We start from the raw sequence: 25,354 nt of genomic DNA on the forward strand, positions 1-25,354 counted from the left end.
AGACACCATTTTGTATCAAGATGGTGGATTGAACCTTTCAAATCTGCACTGTACAGGTTACCTTGCATTGGTCTTAGTCTTTAGTGGTCAGGATTTGACCCAGAACAGTCAAGGCCATGATCTCACACCTAGAAGCAAAGGTAGGTGTTCACTCCTCAGGAAGATGTAACCAAACACGGTCCCCTGGTGACAAGTATACCTGTAGTAGCATCTGAAAATAATTTGTCACATTTACACATTCCATTTTTAGGTGCATACCTTTAACATCTTACATATGCACTTAAATATGTAGTGTGTGAAGTAGGTCATCAGTGAATCTGTATGGGGTTTCAGCAAGTCTGCTACTGTGACTGTAGCCTGAATAAGAAGCAATAATAACAAAAGGAAATTATGAAAAAATTACTTTTTTAATGTACAAAAACATTTATATACAGTTTCAGCTTGTGGCTGCCATCCAGATGATGTAGAAAACAGCTAAAAAGGTCCTGAAGATATAAAGACAGAACAATTCAGCTACAATACTGTTATTAATAATGAATGTCTTCTATACACAATATATACAAAGCCAGTATTGTTGTTATAATACTGTTACATTAAAGACAGGAAGACCACCATTGTAAAGCTGAAGTAAATAATGAGTAAGTGGGTAATTTTTTCCTTGTTGCTCACAACAGCTTACAAAGGCTTATATCCATATGTATCCATGGAGCAGCACCTTGCCCCCATGCAAAGTTCTGATCAGTTAATTCAAGGGACTTCCAAAATGGACTTGGCCCATTGAGGCTCCCTGCAATTGTAATTCCATGTCAAGTTCAGCATTCATAATTGACACAGCCAAGCCATTCTGTAACCTTTTATAATTGTTGCTTGAGGGTCATGGCCCTGTGAGGAGGCCCCACCAGACGTAACTAGGCCAACAGTTATATTGCCATCTGAAATAAAGGATGAGTACTGAATTTACCTCATCAAAGTTCATTCATGATTTTGGTTTACATTCTTGTTTTGCACTGAGGTATGCAATGTCAGAACTCATAATACCGCAGTACCCAGAAAACCCTGTACTTGTTATTCTCTGCTCCCCCGCTCTTATATTATCCATTGTGAATGAGAAAATAATAAATAATGCATTTCAAAATCTCACACCAATCTTACACTAATTTCAGCAGGACTTCTAACCATGCCTAATTCTCACGTTAATTTTTGACATGATTAAAGTTACAAGCAAAGTAATTTTTTCCTGCTGCTTTTGCATGCTGAATCTGCTCTCATGTGGTAGAATTTAGCATTTCGGGTCTCACGGGTTTTTTTTTTTAATAAAGGGAAAGGGTAACCAATTTAATATTAATATGGAAAAGCTACCCCTTGAAAACTGTGCCACACCAAAAACTTATCATGAGAAATCAAGATCCTTTTCTATAGCATCATATACCAGACATGGGGTGAGTAGTTCATGGAGGGCACCTTCCGCCTATAATCAGCTATGCTAGGTAACCCTTCATTTATAAAGCCGACGGTGTCCAAAGTGATGATGTGGACCTCTATTCCCACAGTAATTTAGAATCACAGTTCCCCATGTGGTCATTTCTGGGAGCATATACAAGGCCTCCTTATAGCTCAGCAAAGAGAATGTGGAGCCCCCTTTTGTATGACTCCATGTCTTTATATGAAGGCTTTACACATAGTGCAAGACACAGTGACTACTAGAGATCCTTGCTTAAACCATCATGGTTGCAGAAATTGCAATGGTTACACATACAGTCTACTTGGAGGCACTGTTCCAAACAAATGGCACCTCCTCATGACTCTGGCTGTGTTCCGAGGCTACCAGTATTTCTGCAAGAAGATCCGGTGGGGTGGGAAGACTGCATGACATATCAACTGGGACTTATAATATTGATCAAAATGGTAAGAACAGCCAGGCTATGAACCCACATTTCCTTGAATAACTGGGTTTAAATGCTCATTTCTCACTCAAACATCAACAGTGGGAAAATATCACCATCATCAACATGTACAAGTAGATAACGGAGAGAATTTACTGTACAAAATGCCTTCATGTCATGTGCTCAATCTTCACTGTTCAACCCAAATGTATGAGGTAAACAGTTACAGGACATCAATTGACAGTTATGGATATATTTTGATGCAGGATGCCAATGATTTGTGCTTGAACAGATTAACTCAAATTCTGTGAGCCCCTTTATGTATATGCACAGGTTTTCATATCTTATTTTGGCAGCCTCCTCCTAACTCCTGCATGTGTTACTCTTTCCTCAGACTTTTCTTGACCTTTGCCCTTAAATGATGATTGCCTGTCCTCCTATTTCCCAGCAGCAGTGCAGTTTTAAATAAGACATGAAAAATAAACTCCAGTGAAATAAATGTGTTTAAAAAAGCCCAATCCTTTGCACATATATTCCAATACAATTTATTGGTACCCAATCCTTAAGCATGAAGCTGACACAAAGTTCATAGAAGTGAGCTCGTCAAGGATTGTTTGGTATTAAATACTTGTACTGAATGGAGTGCACAATACTTGAGGCTGCTTTCTCATGTCCAAAACTTTCACAACGTGGAAACTGCTATGTGTGTGTCTCCCATGTTGTGATGTGCAGCTCTTTGATAAATGCATAACCATATGACCACTTGGTGGACAACAATCCTTTTACACATCTGATTGCACGATTGCCATGAGTCTTGCAAAGGACAATGGCATAGTTTGTTTTTGTGAGCTAAGGTTGATACACATGTAGCCCTGGTCTAAATTATTTCTCCTTTGTAGTTGTTCACTTAACCTGCCATTTTACCAAGGAACTCGAAGTAGCACTTTAGCTTCACAATGATCCTGCAAGATAGGGAGAAGCTGAGAAACAGTGACTGCCTTGAGGCCACCCAGGAAATGTTATAACTGAGTGGATCATCCACACCCAAATCTGCACTTTAGCCACTGAGCCATACAGGGATATATACATGTAGCTAAGCAGTTTTGTGTATCTTGAAATGGGGGCAGCGGGGGGAAGACAGAGGGTTCCCCAAATGTGCCAGGGTTTTGATATGAAAATATATACAAAATGTCTGCAGCATCACATTTTAATTTCACATTTAAACAAGCTCTGATGTGGTCATCTTTGTGCTTTCAATTCCAATGTGAAGAGTGTGATCAGCATTCTTTAAAGAATCATTCTATGTTATGCACAGCAGGGAATTTTCTCTTACCAGAGCAGACATATGTTTAAATTAGTGGCATTTTCAAACCTTCACTAAATTCTTGATATAAATCACCTTGTGAAAATACCCTGGTTTTTTTCTTTTTATAAAAAGGGCATTCATCTTTCACATCTCCTTCCCATCAATGTGTCCCTCTCAAATCTTTTTAGCAAGACTGCAATGCCTTACATAAATGCACCTTTATTTTATATATGCTTCTGGCGATACACTTTATTTGACATTAATGGACAAAAGATGCCTTGACGACTCAACAACTAACACGCAATAAGGCACTTTGCTGCAAAACTGTTCAGGAGCTGATACTTCTAGGCTAAGCTGCAAGGTACAAAGATTTATATTGGCTGCATAAACAATGCTGTGTATGTGTGTGTGCGTGCGCATGTGTGTGCATGCATGCACCTTCTGGTCACAAAGCAAAGCATTAAGCATAAAGCATACACAGTATGGCTTTTGGGTTTGGGTCAAAATAACACCCATCTATTTGTCACTGAAGAGGGCAAAAAATTGCATTTTGCAGTGATAACTGAGGGAAAACCAAAAGGAGATAGCAAAACACATGCTGTTTCAAAGGAGAGCTTCATCTGAAACCGGATTTCAGTATTTTTGTGCATAACTCTCTAGTGTTCCACACCTGGCAAAGTCCCATGTATTTTCTGAGACTGAAGGAATGAAAAACTACCAGTGCAATCCTATAGTGTCTCCTGAGAAGTAAGTTGAACTGAGTTGACTTGCTTACTCCCAGAGAAGTGGGCATAGAATTGCAACCTATGAGACTCTGAAAAATGACAAGGGAAAAGGGCAATGGTCAGATTTTTTTAAAATTATGACAAATGTGCCCTATGCTGTATGAAGAGGGACACTTCAGAGGTATGTTCTGGAATGATGGTGGCATCTTTGATCACTCTAAAAAACAAGCACAAAAATAATACTAGAGGTGCATCCTTTCAGTGCTTCTTTTATATAGTTTATACATGTTTGCACAAATACATTTTTCCTTGTTTGGAATCCCTTTAATGTATTTAATACTTGTAAAAAAAAGTCTACTCTATGGAAACAGTTTTTTTTTTAAAAAAAAGCATAAAATTGCTTAGCATGTAATCTCTTGGATACTTCTAGACAGTTGTGCTTTAAGTATTAAGACATCATGTTAAGAAATTTACTCTCTTCTGCCAGGGTGGTCAACATAGAGCTCATGTCCCCTATTGCCATATTACTAATTCCAGCTGGTATGGATGGCAGTGTCAGAGAGTTTCGCGGAGTTGCAAGGCGAGAAGAGTTCTGGGAGAGATTCTGGAGGATGCTTGGGCTCAGGGTCCCTGACATCAAACTTGAATGGTCACCATCGTCCATAATGGCATCGAAATCTATCTGAGGAGGCTCCAGAACATGCGAGTCCACAGTGCTTGAAACCTGATTAGCTCCAGGAGATGGCATTGTGGCTGGCTTGATGTTCAGTGCACACTGTTGCTGCCTTACACTACAGTCTGCATGGTTATTAAAATTCCCATTTTGTTCATACATGTGTATTTGGCCATAATAGTGCATCAAATGGTTTCCCCTCATACTATTGTTGTATTGCTGGGGTTGCAATGATGCAATACCAGTTTGTCTCTTGGGGGTGAGCTCTACCCTTTCCTGCCCTGGGCTCATATCATTAGCTGGGTGAGATGTTCTCATGTAGCCCAAATGTTGCATAGCACGTATCCCTCGGTGTCTGTTTGCAGGACTGAGATTAGGTGGAGGATGAGGCTGCACCACACCAGAAGGGAAGCTCTGTCCAACTGTACCTACTAAATCCTGTTGTGGCTCAAAGTTTGGCTGATTTGAGGTCATTAATGCAGAAGGCTGATGGAAGACCTCCTGTGTCATGGAAAAGTTCATGTGGTTTGGCTGAGATGAAAAGCTCTGCTGATGTCCTGGTTCCTGTGTGACCTGATTGTGTATCATGCATTCTCTGCTACTGTTCACCATTGAGGTTGGATCAGCCATAGAATCTATCTGCTGAGGACAAACATGGGACACAGGCTTCATTGGCATGTTGTTACAGGGAGGAGAAAGCTGGCTGAGATCACCACCCAATGAATTTGGGCTCAGCATTTGATGAACATGATTGTACACTTCATGCGAGTTCAAATCTGGATTGTTACTAGGACCTGGATTCACCTGTTGCTGCCTTAAGTGCATGCAGTTTAACCTTTGCCCATCCATGCTCACATTCTTCTGCGCCAACTGTTGCAGGGTCACATTCACATTGTTTTGACCCATCTGTGTCTGCTGATGGCTAAAGTTCTGATACTGGCCAAAGTTCTGCTTTTGATGGACTACAGCTAAGTTCCGCGGAGGGAATTGCTGCTTTGCTTGAGCAGAGGATATGTCCACAGTACCTGAGCTAACTTCATTCCACTGGACAGGCATGTTGTTCTTACTTAAATCGGAATTAGCCCCAAAGTTCATGTGGCATCCGCTCATCACTGGAGCTGTACGATTCATACTTACATCTGGGACAGCCATCCTGCGTTGGCTTACTGCATTGTTATGTTGTACTTTTGTATTCACTTGGAAGTTTGGTGCTTCGTTACCATACCCCATGGAAGAGTTATCTGCAGCCATCCCATTGTTTTGCGATCTGATATATTGCACTACATCATCAGGTAGCACAATGTCGTCATCTCCAACAGAACCATCGACTTCACCAGACATTGCTTCCATGGCAATATTCTCACTAATACTTGGAGGGCGTGGGGAATACACATGCCTGGTGAGGCTTCCATCTGAACGTGTAAAGTTTGGAAGGTTGAAGTTCCTTCTATCTGCAGGAGGGTAAAGGGGATTCATACTGTTGGTGCTGTTGAAACGGTGGATTCTAGGGAGAGAAGCTGGGTCTCCAGCAGATCTCCTCACTGGATCACTTGCGCGTCTTGCGTTGTTGCCTGGCACTTCATGAGAGAATGCAGGCGATGCCCCATACCCATACGCGCTACTGTCGCTGCATCGCCGTGGCCCAGAAGGAAGGCAGAATGAAGGCAAAGGAGGCTCTGACCCATTAAGAAGGGACATTTTGTTCCTCAGAGTCATTCTTTCCATGTTAGGCAGTGGAGTAGGTGGAGGGCCACCTGTGGCAGCAGCATATTTGGCTTTCAGCCTGTACTGCTGCACTGGTGTGAGGTTCAGAAGACCTGGGATTCCGCTACACTGGCTGGCATCACTCGATCTGCGAGATGCATCTGTGGAAATTGGGTCGTAGGAGTCAGCAGAGCTTGTGTTATTTGGGCGGTTTCCAAATTGCGATGCTTCGCTGGAACGGCGGCTGGAGAAGTAAGGGGATATCCCTGATGACCTGCGGCTGACGGTGTAGGCAGAGCTGATGGTGCTGGTTGAGCTGTCACGGCGTTCTGCTAGTTGGTTCAGCATTGTAACCTCACTGATGGACAGCTCTGTTATCCTTGGATTAGGCAGCGCTGCAGAGGAACCACCCATGTTGTCCAGTAGACAGCCTGAATGAGGACGGGGAAGAAAAGAGAGTAGGCTTGGTAGTCAGTGAAGGTGGAAGAAAGGCAACTCCATTGCTATAGCTTTGTTACCTGAATGTATTGTCTTACTTCCCCTTTCCCCCCATATATTATATGTTCTGCACGTGCAACATATTCAGGCTGTTATCAGAGCTGCTAGCCTTATGCTGAAGACAGAAAAGTGTATTAAACACATCCAAAGACAATGTGACTAAGCCATCATTGCCCATAGTTGTGCACACTCTTATCTTTTGTTCTGCTGTCAAGTTTGGTCAAACAGGTTTTGCAGGTTTTTGAAGGACAATGAAAACCTACCAAACCAGTGTGATCAGAGTTAACAATGGGACAGCTGTATGCAAGATTACTCTTTCATACCACCTTCAACTCTTTCAGAGGTGTGTGTGGGGGTAGGAAGCTATTGTCTGTCGCCAGCTTAAGGAAATATTACAAGGTATAGAAGAACAGGAAACTGGGCAGTGAAAGGCAATAAAATGACTGCTGCAGAATCACACATTAAATTAGCACCGAAATAGCTATGAAAGAATGTCTTAAGGCTATACTATGTCAGAATGAAAAATATGATGGGCACAGTGGTTCTTTTAAAACAGTACAATTGATCATCTATGAAGAATGATTTCAAAGATTTACAAAGCGGAGCCACTTTCTTCAAAGAGATGATTATAATACAGTGCTATTCAACTGGACCTCCCATGCCCAGTCTCTCCTATTGACTTAGCATGCTCCAGGGACTCCACACGTACCCAGTTCATAAATATACACCACAAAAACATAACAATGCCACTTTCATGGTGAAAGAAACATTTCCTGATAGATAATTTACATTTCTCCTCTGAGCCTGGGGAACTCTAGGATAAAAAATTGAGGTAGAGGAAGGAAATTTGCCTGGAAGCGGGAGGGCATTATTTTAGTATAGCAGTGTGAGGCTGACCAGTTGGATCTCATAAGAACATAAGAAGAGCCTGCTGGATCAGGCCAGTGGCCCATCTAGTCCAGCATCCTGTTCTCACAGTGGCCAACCAGGTGCCTGGGGGAAGCCCGCAAGCAGGACCCGAGCGCAAGAACACTCTCCCCTCCTGAGGCTTCCGGCAACTGGTTTTCAGAAGCATGCTGCCTCTGACTAGGGTGGCACAGCACAGCCATCACGGCTAGTAGCCATTGATAGCCCTGTCCTCCATGAATTTGTCTAATCTTCTTTTAAAGCCGTCCAAGCTGGTGGCCATTACTGCATCTTGTGGGAGCAAATTCCATAGTTTAACTATGCGCTGAGTAAAGAAGTACTTCCTTTTGTCTGTCCTGAATCTTCCAACATTCAGCTTCTCTGAATGTCCACGAGTTCTAGTATTATGAGAGAGGGAGAAGAACTTTTCTCTATCCACTTTCTCAATGCCATGCATAATTTTATACACTTCTATCATGTCTCCTCTGACCCGCCTTTGCTCTAAACTAAAAAGCCCCAAATGCTGCAACCTTTCCTCGTAAGGGAGTCGCTCCATCCCCTTGATCATTCTGGTTGCCCTCTTCTGAACCTTTTCCAACTCTAGAATATCCTTTTTGAGATGAGGCGACCAGAACTGTACACAGTATTCCAAATGCGGCCGCACCATAGATTTATACAATGGCATTATGATATCAGCTGTTTTATTTTCAATACCTTTCCTAATTATCGCTAGCATGGAATTTGCCTTTTTCACAGCTGCCGCACACTGGGTCGACATTTTCATTGTGCTGTCCACTACAACCCCGAGGTCTCTCTCCTGGTCGGTCACCGCCAGTTCAGACCCCATGAGCGTATATGTGAAATTAAGATTTTTTGCTCCAATAGGCATAATTTTACACTTGTTTATATTGAATTGCATTTGCCATTTTTCCGCCCATTCACTCAGGTTGGAGAGGTCTTTTTGGAGCTCTTCGCAATCCCTTTTTGTTTTAACAACCCTGAACAATTTAGTGTCGTCAGCAAACTTGGCCACTTCACTGCTCACTCCTAATTCTAGGTCATTAATGAACAAGTTGAAAAGTACAGGTCCCAATACCGATCCTTGAGGGACTCCACTTTCTACAGCCCTCCATTGGGAGATCTGTCCGTTTATTCCTACTCTCTGCTTTCTGCTTCTTAACCAATTCCTTATCCACAAGAGGACCTCTCCTCTTATTCCATGACTGCTAAGCTTCCTGAGAAGTCTTTGGTGAGGTACCTTGTCAAACGCTTTTTGAAAGTCTAAGTACACTATGTCCACTGGATCACCTCTATCTATATGCTTGTTGACACTCTCAAAGAATTCTAATAGGTTACTGAGACAGGACTTTCCCTTGCAGAAACCATGCTGGCTCTGCTTCAGCAAGGCTTGTTCTTCTATGTGCTTAGTTAATCTAGCTTTAATAGTACTTTCTACCAGTTTTCCAGGGACAGAAGTTAAGCTAACTGGCCTGTAATTTCCGGGATCCCCTCTGGATCCCTTTTTGAAGATTGGCGTTACATTACCACTTTCCAGTCCTCAGGCATGGAGGACCCGAGGGACAAGTTACATATTTCAGTTAGCAGATCAGCAATTTCACATCTGAGTTCTTTGAGAACTCTCGGGTGGATGCCATCCGGGCCCAGTGATTTGTCAGTTTTTATATTGTCCATTAAGCCTAGAACTTCTTCTCTCGTTACCACTATTTGTCTCAGTTCCTCAGAATCCCTTCCTGCAAATGTTAGTTCAGGTTCAGGGATCTGCCCTATATCTTCCACTGTGAAGACAGATGCAAAGAATTCATTTAGCTTCTCTGCAATCTCCTTATCGTTCTTTAGTACACCTTTGACTCCCTTATCATCCAAGGGTCCAATCGCCTCCCTAGATGGTCTCCTGCTTTGAATGTATTTATAGAATTTTTTGTTGTTGGTTTTTATGTTCTTAGCAATGTGCTCCTCAAATTCTTTTTTAGCATCCCTTATTGTCTTCTTGCATTTCTTTTGCCAGAGTTTGTGTTCCTTTTTATTTTCTTCATTCGGACAAGACTTCCATTTTCTGAAGGAAGACTTTTTGCCTCTAAGAGCTTCCTTGACTTTGCTCGTTAACCATGCTGGCATCTTCTTGGCCCTGGCGGTACCTTTTCTGATCTGCGGTATGCACTCCAGTTGAGCTTCTAATATAGTGTTTTTAAACAACTTCCAAGCATTTTTGAGTGATGTGACACTCTGGACTTTGTTTTTCAGCTTTCTTTTTACCAATCCCCTCATTTTTGTGAAGTTTCCTCTTTTGAAGTCAAATGTGACCGTGTTGGATTTTCTTGGCAATTGGCCAGTTACATGTATGTTTAATTTAATAGCACTGCGGTCACTGCTCCCAATCGGTTCAACAACACTTACATCTCGCACCAGGTCCCGGTCCCCACTGAGGATTAAGTCCAGGGTTGCCGTCCCTCTGGTCGGTTCCATGACCAACTGGTCTAGGGAATAGTCATTTAGAATATCTAGAAACTTTGCTTCTTTGTCATGACTGGAACACATATGCGGCCAGTCTATGTCCGGGTAGTTGAAGTCACCCATTACTACCACATTTCCTAGTTTGGATGCTTCCTCAATTTCATATCTCATCTCAAGGTCTCCCTGAGCATTTTGATCAGGGGGACGATAGATCGTTCCCAGTATTAAGTCCCTCTCAAGAGCCAGATTCACCAGGCAGGGTTCATTCAGTCCTTAGCTGAGCAATATCCAGTCCCAGCCACAATCACAGATTGTAATGCATGGGCAGGACAAATATTGAATGGAGACTGTCAGCTGAGGCCCTTCTCTGTGTGCTGTTCCTCAATGACATGTGTTCTATTTGCATGTGGTGGTGCTCTGACTTTTGCCCAGGCATTTAAAAAGGGCTACATTTGGTCTTTAGCTGTTGTCTTTCTGTTTTTATTGTTTGAAGACAGTTTATTTTTTTAGCTTTATCATGGTTTTTGTTTTGCTTTTATTGTATTTTATGATTGTTATTATTGTACACTATCCTGTCCAAGTGGGATTCATTTGGATGAAAGTTAGAAATGTTAACAAATAAAACATTCCCTAACCTCAATATTTATTTGTATTGCATATTCCTTATTGGATGAGTGAAATGAGGCTTTTGGTTTAGCTTGAGTTGGCATTCTACTTTGTAAGTTTGTTTGGAATGCGGTAACTTAGTTGAATACAGAGATAACAGAATTAAATTTGGTACACATGTTCAGGACACTGGATAGTAATTAATGAAGTTTTCCAACTAGCTCCAAGATTTTGGGCTGTGCAACAGAACTTCCCCTTTGTCTCCTCGTGTGCCCCCTAAATGTGTTCTGGGTTTTCCCCCTAACCCTCTGGAGAAGATTTGGGGAGGATGTGTGGGGCATGTGAGGAACGGTAGGAGAAGTCCCGTTGCACAAGTGGAAATCCTTGTACTAGCAGAAGCACTTTGTTGGATACCACCCACCCTTCTGTGTCTCATGTCTGACCACCAGATCAATCCCCATGGGCATTTTCAATAGTCCTGGAAATGTAAAAATATGTGATGTGATATTTCCTTTGAAAACGGAGACCTCACAATGTATGAACCTGAGCTTGACCCAGGCACCCACTTTCAATATACGTAGGAAAGATGTATAATACACTGCAGTGCAATTTGCCCTGATGACGGAGATATCTGAATGAAAGTTGGAATGTATGGTTAGGATCGCATTCTACATTTCAAGTAAGAATCCAAGATTCATTCCCCATCTTTCATGCTGCTTCTCAGGGAGGCTAGAAAAGATATACAACCACAATTTAAAATGATACCTGACTTCATGATTTAAACAAAAGTTTTAAATATCTGACTTGAATATACTATGTGCAGGTTTTGATCCTAGCTCGCTTTCACATAGAGAAAGAAGCACAGAAGATTATAGTGGGAGGCCCTTGAAATATTAGTAAGGTTAAGCTGTAAGTCAATGTTTATGTTTATGTAACCAGACTTACCATTGCCTGGAATGGAAGGCAGCTTGCTATTTCTGACTTGTGGGGCTGGATTCACCCACGAGCAAGAATCTTTCACTGTCCTGAGTTTCTCTTTCTTGAGCTGCTCAAGGCGTTGCATTGTTGTCATTTGTTTCCTTAGCTGCAGACTGACGGTCGAATTGCCAGATGAGACTGTCGAGTCCACAACAGGAGTGCCATCCTCCAATGCGGTTAGGTCCCCCAGACTTCCTCCACTGTGCATGTTCATTTCTACTCCACTGTCATTGTTGTTGGTGCTCCCAAGTGGTGATGGTTCACTGCTGCATGATGATTGGCCACCAGGACTGGACTGATACATCTTAGAGAAACAAAGACAAAGGAGAAATTTGAGGGTTTTCCCCCAGTATCAGCTTTGCTGTGCTAACTCTATGAATGAAGGCTGGACCAAATATCCTCATTTCTCAATTTAAAATCACAAAATTAGCATGATTGATGCAAGTCAAACGAATTGCTGAAAAAACACACAAGCTTGCCAAACATTTGGATTGTTTCAGTCACTCTTTTCTTACCATGGTTGCACCTGCTCTGCACCAGTTCTACTTTTTCCTCTTTTCTGCCACTGTCTTCCACCTCATTTGCCCACATCATTGTTTAATCTGTTTAGACATGGTGACCGACATGATTTTGTTTATAGGCATCCATGACATCATCACATCAGATTATTGATTAAATTTGTATCCCACTCTTCCTCCCAAAGGAGCCCAGGGCAGATGTAGTGTTGTGATGTCGTTGACAAAAATAACATGTGTTAATATAGCCTATCAGATTAAATTAAAGGGGAGAGTTTTGTTTTATTTTAAAGTATTTATGTGCTACTTTTCTGGGCAGTCTGTTCAATGCAGCATATCAAAATAAAGAAAAACATACAACTATAAAAAAAATCAGTATTACAGGAAAAAAATAAAACATTCAAAACTTTCATAATGCCATATTCCAGCCTCCTTCCAGTGAGAGGGACAAATTGACTCAAATAAGGCAAATAAGAACAAGAAAAACAGCATCAAGAAGAAAGGTGCTGAAACAGCACAAATATTTCAGTGGGTCAAAAAGTTCCTAAAAATATGAGGCACTTTTCAGGATTTATGAAAGCAAACTTTTTTTAAAAGGTTAACTGGTACAGCTTAATTCTGGAATTATTTTATTTTAAAAATTGTATTTTCATGGTGAATATTTGTTTCGTCATTGTTGTTCAGGCTCCCTCCACTGAAGGGAACCTGTAATTCACCACCTGGCATGTACAAAGGGCTTTGGGGATTGGGATCTACTCACTATTTGCATTATATATTCCATTTTTTTGTATTTATTTATTTACATAACCATTACTATAAAACTAGGGTCGTCCATGGCGCAGAGTGGTAAGTGGCAGTAACGCAGCCAAAGCTCTGCTCACAGCTGGAGTTCGATTCCAACAGAAGGAGGAAGTCGAATCTCCAGTAAAAAGGGGTTGAGGTCCACTCAGCCTTTCATCCATCCGTGGTTGGTAAAATGAGTACCCGGCATATGCTGGGGGGTAAAGGAAGGCCGGGGAAGGAACTGGCAATCCCACCCCATATATACGGTCTGCCTAGTAAACGTCGCAAGACGTCAGTCGGAAACGACTCGCACTATAAGTGCGGGGACACCTTTACCTTTTTACTGTAAAACTGGATACTCGCAACAAAGTTTATGTTAACAATTGTTAAGGTTTGAATTAATTGTAGACATTTTTAAGTCTATCTTACATCACTGGAACTTAATACATTAAAAGAATTAAAAGCCATACCAAGCAATCACTCCAGCCCACAGCTTCAGTCAAATTTTACTTAAGCCAGACCTATTATCTGCATAAACAAATCCTCATTAGGTGATAAAGCCAACGTGGCCGTTATTGTCCACAAGTGTGATGGCACTGTAGTGTGGAAACAGAATTTTCTATGAGATAAGTGATTTAAGTGATTAACTTAATTTTTATGACTTTTTCAGACACTGGTATGTAAACATCAGGGAGCTAAAAGGATTTTCTTTTCTGTTAACTTGGAATAACTGTATGTGCTCATTCAAGAAACTTAAGCTCTTGATACTTCTCTGAGATAAACCTGGACTGTTAGTAGAACCCCACCCCCAGTCAGCCTGTTTATCTGCAGCAGAATCAAACCTGAAATGCTTCAGGCACAATGTACATCTTGTGCTTCAAAGGACCCTAACATGCTTGGCTGACAGTCTTTATAGGCAGATAAGGGCATGATTTGCAGGCTTAGGTTTGGTAAATGTTTTTTTTATTAGGAGTTACATTTCACATTAAGTAATTTATTTGCAATAAAGGTTAAATGTTTTCTGCAAGCTCAGAGGAAGGCCTCTTTGCTGTCCGGGCTATAAATGATGACATGACTGCTGATTCTAGATGGCTGTAGAGCAGGGATGTGCTAGAATTCTTCCCAATTTGGATTTGGTACCAAATTTTCCATTAATGTGTTTTATTGTTGCAGATTGGTTTTTTATGTAATAATTTTCTGTGGCTATTTTTGAAAACCTGTAAAATATAATTGTTCAGAACAATGATTCTATGTATATTTATTTTCAAAATTTTGATATTTCCTTTAAAAGATCAAAATATCAATATTTTTTGGGAGGGGAAAAAACCCGGATCAGTAAAAGCAGCGACTAATGGACAAAGAACGAACTCGAATCGATACCAGCTTGTGAGGTCGACGGAATGCTTTTGAACTGGCCCTGGCCTACAGATCCCATTCCTACTGTAGCGTTGGAATGCCAGATGACAGTAGGTTTAAAGATTTCCTTCTTTTTCACAACATCACAGTTCCATAGAATACAGTGAGTGGGGTGAGGTTATGTCCATTGTCCTTCATCTAGAACAATGAATTTCCCATGAACAGAGAAGGTCAAAAGGCTCCTCATGGATAAAATAGGAGAGCCTGTGTTTTTTCACCTTTACTAGAAAGTGGTGAGATGCTAACAAAGGGGTGCTGGCAATGCCACCTGTGGCAATGTAATTCTGAAATGGGCACAGCAGGATAGCAGTGTTGTCATACATGAGAACTCTCATGATCAGCATTGTCACAGCAGTACTCCAGAAGGGCCAGGTTGACAAGCAGGCTAATGATGTCAGACAAGTTTTTTTAAATAATTGCTGCCTCCTCTTAGAGAATACATATATATTTGTATCACCCCTCCATTATGCCTACATATAGAGAACCCCCCTCCCTCTAGCTACCAACTGCCCCTGCTGAGGGAGAGAAAGCAGCATTCAGACACCCCTCTGTCGTCCCTGGACAGATGCAACTTCAGCTGAGAGCCTCTGCTACATATATGGGGCTAAGCTATCCTGCGCTTGTATGAAACTAATTTTATTTTGTGAAGCTGCCTTGGGAAGGATTTGCCCTGAAAGGCAACATATACATGCCAAGAATAAATGAATATAAATGATACATAAATAGCATGGCTTCACTGTGCCCACCACTTTGTCCCACTGGAAGGGCAACTTCTACACTACCGTGCTCCCTGAGATGAAAACATACTCTGTACAGGGACAGGGCTCTGTTCCAAACTGTGCTTGAGTAACAGAGCAATCCTAACCTGTCTGGGGGATGATCACAGCAGCAGAGCCATTTGCTCATTCAAAGCTTTGCTAGAGCCTGCAGTTTTTGGAGTTGTTTTTGTTTTTTTGCTGCATCCGCCTCAGGCTGGTGCAGCAGAGAGGCCCAGATCAGGCTCTTATGTAGGACCTGGACAGGGTCTGGATCTGTGGCTCAGCCAACTCTGCTCCTGTAATCAATGTCCATAACCTCCCACATGCTCTGGGAGCTCCCCACCCCCCATCAATGGCACTCCTCTCTAGTGCCAAAGGCCAATGGAGAGGGGCCTGTGCTTTATCCTAACCCCCTCCCCCACCACCAATCAATGGGGTGGGGTTTGGATTGCAGCCCTGTAGTTTTGGGCTGGGGTGGATTTGTCACACATCGATGAATTCACCCACTTAATAGAAAGGTCAGCCTTTTTAAAAAAGGAGTAACTGGTAGAATGCCAATGTGAAACGATGAAGTAGAAAGAATTATGGATCCTTAGGCCAAGATCTACTTGAACCATGGATGTTTTACCAACATGTTCTGTTTTGGTACCTGCACAAAATACTCATGCATCCAGACAGTTAGTTCACTTAGCCACACAGGACGAAGCACATTATGCCTTTTGTATAGAAACTATGACAAAGACAGTGTATTTGCTCACCTTAGTACCGACTGTCCTTGTGAAGGAGAGTAGAGAAAGTTAAAAGAGGAGAAAGAACAAGTTGTTAGAACACAGACAGCACAAAAGGAAAAGGCCGAGTTTATCAATGGAGCAAGGGAGAGACGCAAAAAATAATGGCAACACAGGTAAATTAATATTTGGCCTCTTTTAATGTAATATGTAAAATAAGTTAATCGTTATTTATATTGTGTCATCAGTGTGCATGGCACATTAGAGAATACAAGACAAATCACAAGGATGTTTTAGCCACAGTTTATTTTTCTCAAGTGCAGAGTATTAAGAGTGCAGCTCTGATCTATGGAAAAGGGAAATGTCAGCAAATCTGGAATGAATTCTATTGTCAAAAGTTAAACTTCTGAGAGAGACATTTTTTAAAATGCTTATAGAAGCTGATTACTTTGTTAATATTTTATATGAGGGCAATACTATGAAATATTAAAAATGCAAAGGAAAATTTGCATTGGACTGTAGATGGGGCTTGGTGAATTCTGAGCTGGGAGATCTGAAAGGGTTGGCAACTTCATTTCCTGCTTGACAAATTAAATTTTAATTAAACTGACAACATTTCAAAGGAAGTGCTTCTCTTACCACAGAATTCTCTGTCTTTATCATTTTGACTTGTAAACAGTCCTCAGTGACTCTGGTGGTGCTGTTTGCCTCAGCCCACTCTCTGGTAGCCTTTCCACTCTGCTTGGCACTTGCTTCATTGTCACTGTTTTCCTTTAGCGCAGGTGGTCTCAGGTGCACGTCATTGCGTTGTTTCTTGGTGACGTGGGCCTCTGGCCCGTGCACAGTCTTCACATGTTTCCTGAGGGAACTGGGGTCTGTGTACCTCTTTGTGCAGCCCGGAATTTTACAGATGTAGGGTTTCTGCCAATATAAATAGGTCTAAAGTTATGCACCTGAAGCGGACTGAAAAAATACAAGACACAGTTTGATGACAATTTTGCTTGATTGACAACCTTAATGTGGTGTTTGGGTCAGACATGATGTATGCTGTGCTAGAGGGTTTAGTTTGAATGTGGTTTCTCAATATGTAGTGATTTCTGCAAGTGCTGGCTCAACATACAAGAGATTCTGTGGCAACTATGTGTAAATCTCCCTCTAACAGCCTAGTTTCATTGGAGTGGACTCAGTCGTGCTTAGAGGAGACCACTGAAATCAATGGAACTTAAGTTAGTCATTGGGACTAGTTTAAATATGGCTAAGCCTGGGTCTAGTTCATTGGTTTCCCACTAATTGTTACTGAATGCTGGGTGTGCATGTGAGTTCTTGGAGAGGGGCCACAGCTCCACCCCGAGGCAGTCTCAGTCAGAGCTTGGAAAAGTTACTTTTTTGAACTACAGCTCCCATCAGCCTAATCCAGTGGCCATGTTGCCTAGGGCTGATGGGAGTTGTAGTTCAAAAAAGTAACTTTTCCAAGCTCTGGAAGGGTCGTTTCCAATGTTCAGAAACAGCTTGATGAGGAAGTCACCTTGCTTTGGCTCTATTTAGTTTTCAGCCATTCAGAGCACTGAACAGGGCAATTAAAACGTAGAACGCCGCAAGACTTTTCTCATCCCCCATACATAGCCTCTTTGTTTGAGTTGCTTGGGACTGATATGTCATGTGCTGCTGGTAAGAAAGGGCATATACACCATAAACGTTGGAAATGGTCCTGGGGTGCCAACCAAAAATACTCTAACACTTGCCTAATAGTATTTTGCTTGATTTGAATTTGTTCCAGTTGCCGCAGGAATGTTAACAGGATTAGCATGGGATGTGGCTGAGATGTGCAGGGAATCTCTTCAAGGGAACCTTTCTGTTGAAATATGGTAGCCTGGGAGGCCGGCGGGAGGGAAAGACACCCTATTTTACAGAGAGCCAGAGAGACAAGCCAGCCTGGATTTACAAGCCATCAAATCTCCCCTACATCTCCATCACCTGTCAGGCGGGTAGCTGTTATGCTGTAGAGTGAAATCCACAGACATGAAGTGCTCTTAAAGATGATATTACTGTAACTGTTGGAGCTGTGAGTCACTGATAACCACAACACAAATAAGCAAAGTTAGGATTACGCAGCTGGAAAGAGAAGTAAGAAAACAGGAAGATATCCTCCCCCCATACACACACACTTTATCCATTCCCAAATTCAAAGTGCATTTGCACAAAGAGCAGGATAGCCCTGAGACACTGTTTCTGAAGGGCTCAATTCATTTTTTAAAATACCATATCAGGCTAACAGCTACTTAAAGTACTTTTCAAGTAAAACCTTGGAAGGGGTCCATCCAAAGAATAGGCAGGTATACATCCTTCCACTTTTAGCAAGAAGTGAGCATTTGCTTTTTCTTATGTATTTCTTTGCCTAGTTCTGACTTAGAGAATGCTTTATCAACCCAGAAGAATTTGTGCGCATTACCTCCTCTTCCAGGGCACAGTTTGGCGTAAACAGGGGCAAAGAATGAGATGAGAACTCCATTTTCCATGCAATCAAACCATCTCATTTTCATCCCAAGTGCCTTTTCTGCACGGCACAGCTGGCTATTCAGCAGAAGGTGAGAAAATGGGATACAGGCAGGCCCTGCTTATACGGCAGGTTCCGTTCCGGACCCCCGCCGTAAAGCGGAAATCGCCGTAAAGCGGAACCCCACTGAGTATAATGGGGCACGTCGCACGAAAATGCCTCAAAACCGGCTTTAAAACGGGGAATGAAAGCCGCCGCATTAGTGGAACGCTGGTAAGCGAAGCGCTGGTAAGCGGGGCCCTACTGTAACTGAGAAAGGCCCCTTTGAATAAAGATGTCCATCCCTTTGGTCTGAGGCTTATAGCCTGACAGGTTGTTTGCACAGGAAGCAAGAAACAAAGGACTTGATTTGTCATTCATTCTCCCATATCACTAGGGCCAACCTTGTGGATTCTGCCATAAACAGTTTACCTGCACCACCACCCCTGGCTGTTTTCAGAAAGTTCCTGAACTTTTCCCTGTGCAGAGGCTTCTTGAGTCAATTCTGACTATTATATCAAGTATTCTTGGGACTTAATATCTGGGTTCCCCTGTGGACTATCAGTTGTCATGCACCCAATTGCCTAGTCAGAGGGAATATTTGTTTAGTAGACACACAACACCCACACACAGAGCTCTCCACTGGCTGCGCTTGACTCCTAACCTATAGCTTCCCTGAATTCCCCCTCCACCCATTCAAACTTCAAGCCAACATTTTTGCCATGCCTGGGACAAGGCCATCCCACTCCACACAGACACAACACTACATAATGAAGAAAAAAATGTTTTATTTCTGAAATGGGCCTTATCGTTTTGCAATCTTAATTTTCTGGCCCTTTCTTGGTTTTGCCAAGGAAAAGGCAAAACCTCAGTTTCTCCCTCTCGCTAATGATCATACTGTATGCCACTTTTCTTGCCAGTGCATTTGTCATCCTTTCCTTCCTCTAACCCATCCTCCCACTCCCTTTCCTCCAAGCCCTCCTGTGCAATGAAACAAGCACATTGCCATATTTAAGAACAGATTTGTACAAAAGAAAGTGATGAGGTTGCAGGGGATTCAAAATGGATGAAGAGGCATATCAGTGTGAGATTACTAGTATGATGCCACCTAAATATGGCCAGGCTGAGGCTGTCACTTTAAAAGTCCTATGCTCATACCAGTCTACTTGCTCATAATAATTCATATTAATCCTTACAAATGAGGCTAGAGCCGAAACTTGGCCCGGCCACAGCTGTTTTCAAAACTTTGGAGCGTACCCCCCCTTCCTGCCATTTGCTTAATTGGTGGTAATATAAATTTCAACCTCAGCATTAACCATTTGCAGTAGACCATCACATGCTTCACAATAAATGTAATTTCCTGCCCTCCCCCAGCTAATAACGGATCTTCATTAGCAAGGCTTAACAAAGCATTTGCCTTGTGCTCCAGCCTAGTGTGTCCATAAGGCAAGGGCTGCATTAGGCTTAGATCCCAGCTTTGTGGGGTTTCATTCTGAAACAGCAAAAACAAGAAGCTGTTTGGATCAGTAAGAATTTTGGATGTGGCAAGCACCAGCCTTTAGGCCCAAGTCTTGGGAGAATGTCTGCTCAATTGTGCGGTGGTTTCTAGGTTTGCATTCATAAATATCAAATTAGCTTAATCTACTTTTCCAGCTCCACAAATGTTAAAAGAGCCAATTGTCATTATGATAGTAATTTAATATATATATAGTTTTACACAATCCCTGTCTGCCAAGAGTATATTGTTAGCAGCATTTCAAAACAAAACAAAACAAAACACAATCCAGTTTGTGGAAACGACTTTACCTACCTCATTGGAATGCGTCCTGTTCTGGTGTTTTGCTCGATCAGAAGCATTAGAAAAGGCTTTATTGCAGCCTTCATGTTCACAGACGTAAGGTTTTTCACCGGTGTGAGACCTCAGGTGTGTCTTTAAGTTCTCTAGGCGCGAATAGGCTTTGGAGCAACCCTCAAACTAAAACAAAACAAAAGAGGAGTGTTAATCAGCAGGAGGCATTTTTGCATCTCATCTGGTTTTAATCACCTCCTTGAAGAGGATATTTCCCAGGCAGAACTTGGCTTTCCTAAGCAGGCTGTGGGGGAAAAGGGGTTTTCTGTCCAATTCTAATTGGGGCAGTTGCTTTAAAGCAGGGGCCTGAATGTTTAATCACAGCCCACTCTGTATGGCTATTATACACTTTACACAGCAGATATAACTGTTGTGGAGACACCAGTGTTTCCCACAGCAAACATACTCACTCCTTCAAACTGCTGTGTAGATGTACCTGAAAGTCCTGATTTAGAAACACAGATATTTTATCCATCCTTCATGTGATTGCAGTAGGAGCCCCCTTACAATCCTAGGGCCTACCACCTAAACTGTAGAGCTGCCCTGACACTCTGTGTGGGATAAGGTGTATTGAAAAATGTCTTTCACTCAGTAGAAATAAATGATAGTGTAGCCTCTTCTAACTAGCACACAACTGCTTTGGATAGAAATACTTATGAAGGGAAACTCTGGTCTAAATGTTTCCATGCCCTTATCTAAATATCAAAACATGAGGTCTGAATCGTGAAGTTAGACATCTCCTTCATCCCATCACAAATTCTGAATGAGGATGTATCTAAAAAGTTGCACCTTAACCTATGGTAGAGACACATTCACTGTTTTACTGGTTCCAGTACATCTCCACCTCTGTTTTCTAAAAATGGAGGCACATGGCGCTAGTCAAACTCCACCCCATTTTACTCCAAAATCTGCTTGGATCAGCTCTGGTGTTGTTGTTTTTTAAATTCAGTTTCAGAAAGATTTAGCAACTGATTGGTAGATCAACTTGTTGCTCCTCCAGGTGGCCAATGGAAATGCTTTGCTGTGGGCTGAGGAAGAGACAGTTATTGGCCAACACTTTGCTGTGGGCGATCCTGAAAGCTCTGAAGTCAGCAGTGGGGAAGGGAGGTGTGTCCAGCTAAGGGCAGAGTTCCTTCAAAATGCATACAGAAAAACCATTCTAGCTGCTTTTGAAGTGAGTAGTGTGCCCATATCCTGAATCTCTGGTCTAGTTTGAATCAGGTTCCTTGTCTCATTTTTTTTAATAGAGCAAGTACACGTTGAAAAATCACTGCACAATGAACCTGGACAACAAATGCTCCACCAGATGAGGTTTTGACTTACTGTACGTTACAGCACTATGTGGAATGAATTCTTTGCTTGAGAGTTGAAAGTAGTAGCCAAGTGATTATGGGGTGATAAGATGGCTAGACACTAACTTGCCAGGATATAGGAGGAGATTGCCTTACTCTAGGGGCTTTCAAGAAAAGAATACATCTTGTGCATGAAGTAAATCAGAGATGGAACTAATTTGCTCTGTCACCAGAACAGGAGAAGGACCGTTCTGGGGTCTGGCTAATTGGGTGGGGTTTGTGTAGCAAGCTCCTTTTGGAATTCAATTGCTCTCCACTTGGGGAATCTGTGGTCTGAATTGTATATGTGGATCTGTGGGAGACCGATGCTTGATGTACTGCATATAGTCAACAATATGTGCTGGGACAAGCAATATCATACTTGCTTGCTCTGGCTTCACTACACATGTGCATAGTATTTAATATCTGAATAAATGCAGTATTTATACACACATACATACTCTATAGGGAAGTAAGGATTGCATATTATTGGGCATGCATGCACAGGACTCTACATGGCATGTAGATATTTAGACAAACATGGGGAGGATGGGGTAGACTAGAACACAATGCCAGTGTGCCCTACTACCATGTATATATGTCTTAAGATTCTCACACTGACTTCTGCTCTATGCTTACATGGGCATGATGTGACCTGTCTCCCTCTCTTTAAATATTAGACAGGCGTCATCTCTGTTATCTTTTTGGCACCTTATGAAGATCTGCCTTTTTCAACAAGCCTTTTAAGTAGAGACCTTACCCCAGTTTGTGGAATTGCTTTTTAAGATGTTTTAAAAGATGTTTTGAAATATGTTTTGTTTTTCAAATGTTTTGTTTTTTAGATATTTTAAGATGTTTTTAGTATTTTGTTCTTTGTTTGTCACTCTGGGTTCCTTCTGGGAGGAACAGCAGGATAGAAGTGTAATAAATAATAATAATAGCACATTCCAGCACACCAACCTTAGGGCATCCAGGGCTTTTTGTGTGACAACACTCACTGGTATGGAGTACTGTCATTTTTTGTTTGGCTGTTCATGGCAGCCATTTTGTGCTGGCACCCATAGGACTTTTATGAAGATATGAGTACTGGGACCTCATTTTTCTTTTTTTACAAAGGCACCAATGGTGTCAATATCTTACCGTGCACTTGTGTGGCTTTTCTCCAGTGTGTCTTCGCATATGCACTACCAGCATGTACTGTGCTTTGAATGGCTTCTGTTCCCGTGTACACTCTTGCCAACGACAGACAAACTCCTTCTTCTCCCCGTGAATGTGATCATTATTGATGTGCTGGAAGATGAGAAAAGAAAAAGCTGGGCTGCTAAAAAAAGGAAGTCAGCTACATTTTCTTGCTGGATGAGGTTATCAATGGCTACTAGTCATAACAGCTATATATTGCCTTCAGTATCAGAGGCCTCTGTGTGCCAGTTGCTGGGGAACGTGAGCACAAGTGGGAAGAGTGCTCTTGTGCTCATGTCCTGCTTGCAGGCTTCCCACAGGCATCTGCTTGGCCACTGTGAGAACAGGATGGTAGACTAAATGGGTCTTTAGCCTGATCCAGCCGGGCTCTTGTGCTCTTAATTCCTCCAATAAGATTTGCAGAATACGTATAACTGGGAAAGGGCATTAAAGAAGACTGTTTCATCTCTCTTCATGCCGGTGAGTGCATGGAATTCCATGCAGTGCTGCAAGTGGGCTGATGGAGTATGGATGGATCTCTGTCTCTTCTTTGCCAGTCCAAAGAAGGGCTGTTTCCATGCTAGCCACAGAAAAAGGAAAGCCCCTTCCTCAGCAGCCAGCGTGGAAACCAAGCAACCAAGTGGCAAGAGCCATTGTCAGAGTTCGAGGACACATTCTAGCCAGGCAAAAAGCACTTGAGGTGCAAAGCAAGGCCAGGGAGGGGTGTGGTCTGGGATAGGGTGTGTGGCCTGGGGAAAATTCTGAGGTCTGGATAAAGACGCTTGGAGGGCTGCATTTGACCCTTGGGGCTGAGGTTCTCCATACCTAGTCTAAATAGTGTGGGGAGCTTACACAGGTAGAAAGGGCTCTCCACTGCAGACGTTACTCCTCCAACTTGTGGAGGGCTACAGAGATTGTGACTCGGGTGCAGAACTATCATGCTCACCCTTGGTCTTTCCTCTCATGTCTTAAATCAACAGAGAAGGAGAACACCTGAACGGGCGAATGAAGCTGACCTTACTGTGTCCTCCTTACTGCATGGATACATGGATGGGTGTGAAGCTATGGAGGACATGGTAAAGTCAGCGTCGCCTCAGATGACCTGCTTTGCTCATGCAGGTGCAGAGATGGTGTGCTGAGATGATAAGCATTCACCCACCTGGTATGCCATTCGAAAGTACCCTTACTAAATGACTGATGAAAAAGACCCTATATCATGGTTGGAGGTTAGCAGAAGAGCATTTGCGCTCTGCATTTTGAAACAGAAAGTATTCTCGCCTCCAATGTGTTTCATTTGAATCATAATGAAGTGTTAAGTAGGGAGGTTAAATTAAAGTAGTGTGTGGGTGTGCATGGAATAAATCCACCCTAAATTCCATAGCTTTAAGCTGACTTATTTTGTGAGACTTGAAGGAAAGAAAAAGCCAGTCATGTTCTGCAGACCACAGAATTTGGGATATGCATCCTCCTGCCCAATTCCCTCTACAATTGTACCCATTATTGGAATTGATGATAACTGTCAGTTTGCAAAGCTGACAAACTCTCAATCTTTGCTAAAAGGCGAGTGGGAGAAATGGCAGTTTCATCTCACTTTGTTGCAAAAAGAAAAACAAATGTTTCCACAGAGAAGATTTCTGACATAAATCCACCAGGGGCCATGGGGCTTAAACCACAAGCCCTGTGGGCCAGGGCACTGCTCCATGTGCAACCCAAAAGGAAACTACAGTCTGTTGGAGCTGGGAAACAAGCACCATAGCCCAGAATCATCCGGATCTTGGGTGATCTCAGAGAGCCAATTCCATGCCACCGCCTGCTCAGAAATCTCCAAGATCCGATGTGTGCCCTCAACCTTAGCATTACAATCAGGCCCATCCTCCTGGTCACTTGCTGCAGGTCCTTGCTAGCAGATAAGGAAACACCTCACATTATGCAAGCCACAAAGGACAAATAACTAACAAAAATGAATGCCACACCTGGCCAGATTTTGTATTGAATATGTAACCACCTGTGGTCTGTAGCAAGAACTAACATTTGGAAAGTCTGAAATAAAGAAGCCTTGCCCAGCTCCATGTCCTACTAATTCTTTAGTCCTGTAAAAGCCTTCTCTTGCAGCTGACTCTGGCTAGCAAAATGCAGTAAGACCAGCACCTTGTCACAACTGTGGCAGCCCACTGGGCTTGCTTGCTTATTCCCTTCCTTCCATGCTTCTTCTGGCATTGACACACACAATGCACGCATGTGGTGGCTGCTTTAACTTGCTCAAACTATAGCTGCATCTGTGCAGTAGTCTATTGTGGAAAAAACTCACCAAGTGGGTCTGTGGTGACACAATGAAAGTCAGCTTCACTATACTGAACACAACGTAAGAACATAAGAAGAGCCTACTGGCTCAGGCCAGTGGCCCATCTAGTCCAGCATCCTGTTCTCATAGCAGTCAGCCAGATATCTATGGGAAACCCACAAGCAGGACTTGAGTGCAAGACCACTCTCCCCTCTTGTGGTTGCCAGCAA

The 25,354-nt window shown here is 42.4% G+C and overlaps 1 protein-coding gene across 9 annotated transcripts in view; it reads right to left on the reverse strand.

The window, feature by feature from the left end:
• Window positions 1-388: 388 nt before the first annotated feature.
• GLI2 (GLI family zinc finger 2) overlaps window positions 389-25,354 on the reverse strand; it is a 350,757-nt gene continuing 325,791 nt past the window's right edge. For all 9 annotated transcript variants that reach the window (XM_061609156.1, XM_061609157.1, XM_061609158.1 and 6 more), the window contains 5 exons: window positions 22,805-22,954; window positions 20,295-20,459; window positions 16,591-16,872; window positions 11,719-12,055; window positions 389-6,722 (listed from right to left, as the gene is read on the reverse strand). In XM_061609156.1, coding sequence (XP_061465140.1) covers window positions 4,363-6,722; window positions 11,719-12,055; window positions 16,591-16,872; window positions 20,295-20,459; window positions 22,805-22,954 — 3,294 coding nt within the window. In that variant the 3' untranslated portion in view covers window positions 389-4,362. The remainder of the gene's footprint in view (window positions 6,723-11,718; window positions 12,056-16,590; window positions 16,873-20,294; window positions 20,460-22,804; window positions 22,955-25,354) is intronic.

The sequence above is a fragment of the Rhineura floridana genome, chromosome 2, assembly GCF_030035675.1.
Source record: "Rhineura floridana isolate rRhiFlo1 chromosome 2, rRhiFlo1.hap2, whole genome shotgun sequence".
Lineage (NCBI taxonomy): Eukaryota > Metazoa > Chordata > Lepidosauria > Squamata > Rhineuridae > Rhineura > Rhineura floridana.